The sequence below is a fragment of the Gekko japonicus genome, unplaced genomic scaffold, assembly GCF_001447785.1.
Source record: "Gekko japonicus isolate JY-2015 unplaced genomic scaffold, Gekko_japonicus_V1.1 scaffold3151, whole genome shotgun sequence".
Classification (NCBI taxonomy): domain Eukaryota; kingdom Metazoa; phylum Chordata; class Lepidosauria; order Squamata; family Gekkonidae; genus Gekko; species Gekko japonicus.
This window is the reverse complement of record NW_015168750.1, coordinates 18719-27709: the sequence shown is the minus strand read 5'-3', so window position 1 is coordinate 27709 and position 8991 is coordinate 18719. Positions and strand designations below refer to the sequence as shown.

The window sequence follows — 8991 nt, the reverse complement described above, 5'->3', positions numbered from 1 at the left end:
AAAATTTATGTTCTAAGATTCCATTTTAAGGGCTCTGCAGACACCAAGCCTTTGAATGCTTGCATTCTCTACGGCACTTAATGTAATTCCATATGTTCAGGATTTGTTTTTCTCTGTGTGTTTATGCCAGGTTTTTCTTTCTTTCAGCAGGAGGTGTTTGGGAGTCAGTGAATGAAACAAAAGCACATGTAAAGATGACGAAAGAAAAAATATATTCTGATGTAAAAGAGAATACTGAATATTGCGATATACTGAGGAAGGAAGAAGGGAAACCCACACTTAAAAGAATAAATAGTTCCAGTCTTTTACAATGTAACTCTTCTCAAGAAATTCTACAACTTCAAAACCTATGCAGAGGAGACAATAGGAATGAAGAAAATGTAAGTGGGGAAAGATTTCCTAAAATATCAGACATTCAGATGCATGTGAATACCGATAAGGAAGAAAAAGCGTATAAATATCTGGAGTGTAGGAAAGGGGCTGTGCAGAAAAATACCCTGATTTCCCATCAAAGAACTCGTGCAGAGGTGAAACCATATAAATGCCTGGAGTGCAAAAAGAGCTTCAGTAAGAGTGGGCAGCTTAGTATCCATCGAAGAATTCACATAGGGAAGAGACCATATAACTGCCTGGAGTGTGGGAAAAGTTTCATTGAAAAAGAAAGCATGAGGTCCCATCAAAGGATTCATACAGGGGAGAAACCATATAACTGCCTGGAGTGTGAAAAAAGTTTCAGTCACCGTGGAAACCTTCTTGTTCATCAAAGAATTCACACAGGGGAGAAACCATATAACTGCCTGGAGTGTGGGAAAAGCTTTAGTCAGAGTGGAAGCCTTAAATTGCATCAAAGAATTCACACCGGGGAGACAAAATATAACTGCCTGGAGTGTGGAAAGACTTTCCATTACAGTTCAAATCTTAGTCGCCATCAGAAAATTCACACAGGGGAGAAACCATATAACTGCCTGGAGTGTGGGAAAAGCTTTAGTCAGAGTGGAAGCCTTAAATTGCATCAAAGAATTCACACCGGGGAGACAAGATATAACTGCCTGGAGTGTGGGAAAAGCTTTAGTCAGAGTGGAAGCCTTAAATTGCATCAAAGAATTCACACCAGGGAGAAACCATATAACTGCCTGGAGTGTGGGAAGAGCTTCATTGGCAGACCAAACCTCAACTCCCATCAAAGAATTCACACCAGGGAGAAACCATATAACTGCCTGGAGTGTGGGAAAAGCTTTAGTCAGAGTGGAAACCTTAAATTGCATCAAAGAATTCACACAGGAGAGAAAATCTATAAATGCCTGGAGTGTGGTAAAAGCTTTAGTCAGAGTGGAAACCTTAAATTGCATCAAAGAATTCACACAGGGGAGAAACCATATAACTGCATGGAGTGTGGGAAAAGCTTCACTGACAGAGGAAGCCTCAAGTCCCATGAAAGGATTCACACAGGAGAGAAAAAATATAAGTGCCTTGAGTGTGGAAAGAATTTTAGTCATGCTGTAGGCCTTACTTTGCACAAAAGAATTCACACTGGGGAGAAACCATATAAATGCCTGAAGTGTGGAAAAGGCTTCAATCAGAGTTCACATCTGAGTTCCCATCAGAAAATTCACACTGGGGAGAAACCATATAAATGTCTGGAGTGTGGAAAGACTTTCAATCAGAGTTCACATCTTCATTGCCATGAGAAAATTCACACAGGGGAGATATCATTGTTTTTAATATGCGTTTCTTGCAAACAAACCACCTCTGCATGCAATTTATGTATCTGATGGAAGATTTTATGCCTTTTATTAGGCCCATTAAGGCCGTTTACATTCAATGATATAACATTAAAAACTTTCTTGGACCCCATTTTTACTTTTTAAAATGTTGTGCCCTGGTCTTATAGCGAAACCTTGTTAATATATTTGACACCGCTGGTTTTGTATTTATATTCCTTTTCCCTTTTTTTCTATTCTGGTTAGGTTCCCTGTTTGTTTTGGGCTACCACTAGTTTGAGCTATCTCACTATCTCCCCCTGCATCTTCTTCCGTTTCTTCCTCACTTTCTTCCTCCTCCTCTTCTTCCTCCTCTTCTCCTCTTCCTACTTTTTTCCACCCTAGCTCCTCCCCGTGTAACTCCAAAAAATTTTCTATCTTAAAGATAGAGTCAATCTCATGTCTTCCACTTGCGTAATTAAACAGGACACCTTCCGGTATCAGCCATCTAAGTGTGATTCCATTTTGATGTAATAAATTTATTAGGGTTCTGTAGTTCTGTCTTTTCTCCCTAACTCTCCATGGAGTTTCTTTTAAAAATCTGATCTCATTCCCTTGTATTGTCACTTTCTTTTCATTTGTGGCTTTAAGAATGTTTTCTCTCATTCCTCTTTTGTAGAATTTTATATGAGTTTCCCTTGGTGTCTTATTACGTCTTGGGTACGCTGAATTTCTCCGGTATACCGCCTCTATTTCCCCTGCTATTTCTTCCTTAGTACCAATTTCTAATTGTTCTGCCAAGTTTTCTGCTATCGTTTCTTTAGGTCTAGTTCCTTCATTTTAGGGATATTTTGGCATCTCAGTATTAACATTGCCTTATCCATTTCTACTTCTATCAAGGTTTGCTCCATTTTATCTGTTTTTATTCTCATCTCCTGGACCTCATATTCCAGATCATTAATCTGCTTTTCTGTTTTATACCCCTTAGTAATTATTTTTTTTATTTCCTGTCTGTTCTCATTTATCTGTTTTTTCAGTTCTTGAGTCTCTGCTTTTATATGTTCTGTTAGTGTATCTATTTTGTCATGTATAGGATCAATTTCCTTCCTCATTGCCTATGCAATTGAGTCTTGCATCAGTGCTATTAAATCCTTAGTTGAAAGCTGTGTGATGTTCACTACATTTGCTTTTAGATTTTGTAAGTTAGAGGTGCCCAGGGATGGTATGGATGGTTTCCTTCCTCCTGATGCCATAATCTTTTATTTATGTTTTCAAAGGGTTTACGATCTGTTCCGCCTTCTATTTGCTATTTTCCCAACTTTCTATATTTTCTTTCCAATCTATTTCTATCCCTCAGTTTTCACCGATCCTCAACGTATATGTTTCACCCCTTTTTACCCAACTTATAACAGTTCCGTTTTATAGCTTTTAAAGTTTTGATTTCCTCCCCCCTTTACACCTCAGCAATCCTTTATCTCCTTTCATGTTAAATCTTGTCTATCCACTCAGTCTCTCTTCATTAGTCTCCGTCCTTCTTCGCCCCTCTCCTCTCTGATCTTTACATGTTACTGCTTCCCCGTCTCTCTCCGTGTCTCCGTCGCTACGCTTCCCCGCACTGTTTTCATCCGACGTTTCACTCAGCCCCGCCATTCTCCACACTCTCCTTGTCGCTCGCAGCTGCTATTACACGCCTCTGTTCTTTCCAGATCCTCCTCCTCTTTTCTTGTTTCTCCACAACCGCGTTGTCATCCAGCAATGGCGTTGTTAAAGGCACCGCGTCTCTGCTTCTCTCCCTTTCACCTTCAGCCTCCGGAAAGAAAAACACAAGAGGAAAAAAACAACAACACAGATTCAAGCATTTCTTTACAAAGGTGACTGCTTCTACTGTTATTCCCCTTATATCTTAATCTTTGTCTCTACCCTTTTCAGTTTCTTTAAATACGATTTATAGCCATTTATGTGAGACTACCACGCCTCTTTCCTCTGCTGCTGGGTACACACTTTTGTTTTAAATTAGAGCTAGTAATTCTCCCCTACTAAGATTAGAAATAGAGGCTGCGGTCACATGCAACATTAGCCACGCAAGAGATACGGAAGACAAGCGGAGTTTCCGGTCGTGATCTCACCAGCACATCTGGGAAGCGTAGCGCTTCCGTGGCACAACTGAGGCTTCCTGCCGAAAAAGCGCAGCAAAAAACTAGTACCTTGGAGGTACTAGTTTCCAGAAACTGCGGGGCAAGGGCGGGCGTCTGATCGCATTTCCAGTGGCATCCGGCGCCCGCCCATGTCCCCTTGCGGAAAAGGGGTTTTTTTCCCCAAGTCTCCGTGGATGCGCACACGCACCCAACGGAGCATGCGCATTCGTAGTGTACACAAAAAAAGAACACCAGTTCGCCGCGCCGTGCGCTTCTTCATTGCGTGCAGGCGTGTGTTGTGATCGGCACCTCTCCCTACCCACGGAAGCTCCACAGTACCTCCACAGAACCTCCACAGTAGGTCTGATCGCTTTACTGCATGTTAGTTTGCCCCGGGGCAAACAGCCACACTTCTCTTCTGCAGTTTCCTGCCCGTGTGGCAGGGGCCAGAGATAGTTTTTTGCTCTACTTAGCTTCTATACTTCTTGCTTCTTGGTTTTGCTGTGTCCTGAGATGACTCCTTCCGTTGTCTGGTCCCACTTGTACTCGGCGCCCCAGCGTCGAGCTCTTTATTGCCTCTTGCTTCAGGGTTAGAGTTTTCCTCCCAGGGTTTTGCAAAGTCCCCTGAGCTCAACTCAGGCACCCCTTGCCTTGCACTCTCTTTTTGAGTGCAGTTGAGATGTTGTTTACCGTCTAAGTTGCAATAAAGTAAGCTGTTGAAGAGAGCAGCTCTAAGCAGCCTCCATATTCGTAGAACCAGAACAGAAAATTATCCTAAAAATAACGAATGTTAAAATTGAATTGCTACCTGAAATTATACTGTTAAATATGTTACTGGAAAGTTTAAAACAGAAGGACAAATATATGATCATCTTTATACTCACAATTGCGAGGATTTTATGGGCCAGATATTGGAAACAAGAACATATCCGTACGCAAGATGAATTAATATCAAAGTTACTGGAAATGGCAGAGATGAACAAATTGAGTTTAATCCTTCAAGGAAAGGATGAAAAAATATTTGTGGAAAGATGGAAACATTTATATGACGATTAAGGAAGAGGGATAACAGACTCCTGATAATGTATGAAAATGTATGTAAAAGGAAGTGTATTGTTTACGGACAATGAAAATAAAACCGTTAAAAAAAAGAAATTGGGAATCTGTAGTCATGTTTTCTTCAATCCACTTCCAGTCAAGTTGGGGATCTGGGTTATATTGTCTGATCAGGGATGCTAAAACCGTTGCTTTTTGATACATAATTAGATCCGGGGTGGCCAAACCTCCTTTATTCCTCAGTCTTTTCATAGTTCCTAGCTTGACCCTTGGTGACTTAAATCTCCACACGAAGCTGTACATGTCTTTTTGCCATTTTTTAAGTAAATTTGTTGGAATAAATACCGGAAGCGTTCTAAACAAGTACATGTACTTAGGAAGGACATATGAGCGTATGATTGTTACTCTATCCAACCATGAAAAAGTATTGGTGTTCCATTTGATCAGGTTACTCATTATTTCCTTGTGGATAGCTTTATGATTCACCTGAATTATTTCATTTAATTTTTTTGGGATTTTAACCCCTAAATAAGAAAAGGAGTTTTCAATCCATTGGTAATTGAATCCTCATAGGAATATTTATATTATAGATCAACGACTTGGTAATGTTAATACAAAGGCCTGCCAACTCTCCAAAAATATTAAAAGTTGCTTGAATGGCGTTAAGCGATTTCGTAGGTGAGGAGACGTACAGCATGACATCGTCAGCAAACACACTAAATTTGAATTCTCTCCCACCAATCTTAATTCCTTCGAAATTAGCATTAGCTTGATGCGCGCATGCTAGCGGTTCCATAGCCCAAACAAATAGTAACGGTGACAGGGGGCATCCCTGTTTTGTCCCTCGTTGAAGTATAATTGGAGCAGTAGAAGCCCCATTAGCCAAAATGCGGATTTGTGGAGTTTCGTAAATAGCTTGTATTAAGTTACAAAAATTTGTACCAAAATTGAGGTGTTGAATTAGTGTTTTTAGATATGGTAACTCCAATGAATCGAAAGCTTTTTGAATGTCCACTGCAAGCAACAGTGAGGGGTGAGTTTTGTTAAGTTTTCCAAAATGTATAATATTTAAAGTCTTCCTGACATTGTCAGTTATGTCTCTTGTGGGTATAAACCCAGTTTGGTCCTGGTGTAAATAATGACCAATAATATTTTGATTCTCGCCGCAATCATGCTTGTAAATATTTTATAATCCGTATTTGCTAGTGTTATCATGTAATTCATATTTATTTAAGAGTTGCTGAAAAGAAGTAGGTGTTTTGATTATTTTCCTGGTTGTATAGCTTGGAAAGGCGGATGACTTATTTATGGTGGGGTTTATCAAATAATTAAAATCTCCCCCAAAAATTATAGGACCTTTGGCAAAATTGTTAAGTTTTGCAAGGACATTGATTAAAAATTGAAGTTGGTTAGAGTTGGGGGCGTAGATGGTGGCTAAGGTCAGAATTTCCTCATTGTAGCATCCATTTAAAAATAAAAATCTGCCTTCTTTATCTTTTAATGTGTCTTCTAGTTTAAATTTGGAATCCTTAGAAATTGCAATGGCTACTCCCCTAGACTTATTTTAGCCTGGAGCCAAAATTTGTGTTGAACACCATGCTGAGGGTAGGGCTCTCATATCCTTTTTTTAAATATATGTTTCCTGCAGAAATACTATGTGTGTTTTTTGACACTGGAGTTGTTTGGCAATGCGCTTGGCTTTGATAAAATTGTATAGGCCACGACAATTTAATGAGAGTATATTTAATTCAGCCATTTAGGGTATGATCATCTTGCTTGTTGCAAGTCGGGACATGCAGATAAGTCCACAACATAGTTTTATTTCTCCTGTTCATAGAAGTATTCCAATTTACTTTACTTCGTTTGCCATTTAACAACCTAATAAACAGTCCAATATACTTTGAAACACTGAATGAATTAAATTTCAGTCGTACAATCCTTCCAAACTTGAAAAAACTTTAAAACCCCACAAACTCCCTCCCCACCCCCACTACCCCGGAAGTCCCTGTGTGAAAGGTATTTCCCTTCACTGAGCTCTAATAGCTCAAACTTAGGGACTAAATTCAAGAACACATCTAAGCAAGTGAAAAATACAACAAACTCTGAAAACATTCTTTGGGAATGTAAAGAAGCACCATAGAATTCCCCCCTCCCCTCTTCTTTGCAAACGGAACTCTCACAATGTAACTTCAATGATACCATTGACTATAAGCATTCTAACATTGAAACTGTGGGCTATAATAACTTTAATACTTTAAACATTGAATAATAAAACCTGGTATGATAGTTCTTAAAAGTTCATCCTTCTCCTGGAAGTCGTCCTGTTCCAGAGGGCCAATATTAAAACCTTTCCATAAAAAATAAAAAGAGGTACATGTATTTATTAATAATAACAATTTTTAAAACATATATAGAGGCCCATTTGCAACCAATATATATAAAATATAACAATATCCAGGGCTTACAAAGTTGACCTTACGCATTTCGGCCAAATAGGCCTTCTTCAGAGGTCATACATAAGTGGCGAGATAATTATATTTACATAAACACAATAATATATACAAAGTATAGAGTCAATGAGGACCATAAAGCAGATTGTTCAAAAGTAAAATCACACAGGCACAAGGTAAATATGCACATAAGGCCTTTAAAGTGCAATCACTAGCCCACAAATTTATAATCACTGGGCTAGTGATTGCACTTTAAAGGCCTTATGTGCATATTTACCTTGTGCCTGTGTGATTTTACTTTTGAACAATCTGCTTTATGGTCCTCATTGACTCTATACTTTGTATATATTATTGTGTTTATGTAAATATAATTATCTCGCCACTTATGTATGACCTCTGAAGAAGGCCTATTTGGCCGAAACGCGTAAGGTCAACTTTGTAAGCCCTGGATATTGTTATATTTTATATATATTGGTTGCAAATGGGCCTCTATATATGTTTTAAAAATTGTTATTATTAATAAATACATGTACCTCTTTTTATTTTTTATGGAAAGGTTTTAATATTGGCCCTCTTTTTCACTAACCTTTGTTTGGTTTTGGAGTTTATTGTTAGGTTCAGTGTTTTTCCCCCTTGGTTTCTGCTTGATTCAGTCCTTAAGACATGTAGACAGATGGGTGGTGGACCCACATACTGACTGCAGAGTAAATTGCCAGCCTGGTGTGAAAGTAGTGGGCATTCTGCATGATCTAGGCTGGTAGACAGTGCGAAGGAGGAGCCAGTGGTTGTGATGCATGTTGGCACCAACAATGTGGAGCAACGTAGCCTTGTGCTCCTGGAGGAAAAATCTAGGTTGCTGAGCAGGAGACTCAAGGCCAGGACCTCCAAGGGAGCCTTCTCAGAAGGGTTGCCTGTTCCACATGCAGGGACAACTAAACAGGCACAAATGAGCAGTCCCAACACGTGGATGACACGACGGTGTAGGGCATAAAACAGCTTCACATTTAAACTTTACAATACTTAAAGAATTTGGTAAATGGGAGCCAAAAAATATAGTTACACACCCAATATGGATTTCAGACCATGCCCCTATTAGTATAGAAATAGATGTCAACTGGGACAAAGTAAAAAAACCATGGAGATACAATAATATGATCATGTCTAAAGGAAGGGATAAACAATATATGGAAAACCAGATAAAACTATACTTTCAGGAGAAAAGAGGAACAGTAACTACAGATATGCTTTGGGATGCAGCCAAAGCTGTTATTAGGGGACAGTGTATAACGAAACAGAAATAATTTTTTAAAAGATGGTATTCTGTAAGAAATGATAAGATACAAGAACTTAAGAACTTACAAAAACAGCAATTACAGAATTGTTGTCATAATAGAAACAGATTAATTACAGAATTGAAGAAACAATTAGATTCATTAGACTTTAGGGCACTATGGAAAAAACAAGTCTTGGTAAGTGATGAATTCCAGAGAAACTCAATAAATTCAGTTAAAACATTAGCAAATTACTTAAAGAGTAAAAGGAATAAGCAAAGAGTGAGAACCATTAGAGTAAACACGAATATAACACAGAATCCAGAAGAGATCAAGGAAGCCTTTAGGGACTTCTATAAGATCATATACAAAAAAAATA

General features: G+C 38.7%; 1 protein-coding gene across 1 annotated transcript; it reads left to right on the top strand.

Annotated features, from left to right (window-relative positions):
* Positions 1-180: 180 nt before the first annotated feature.
* On the top strand, positions 181-1772 carry LOC107114198 (zinc finger protein OZF-like). The gene has a single exon (XM_015415637.1). The coding sequence runs from the start codon at positions 195-197 to the stop codon at positions 1770-1772; it is 1578 nt and encodes a 525-aa protein (XP_015271123.1). The 5' UTR covers positions 181-194.
* Positions 1773-8991: the final 7219 nt, after the last annotated feature.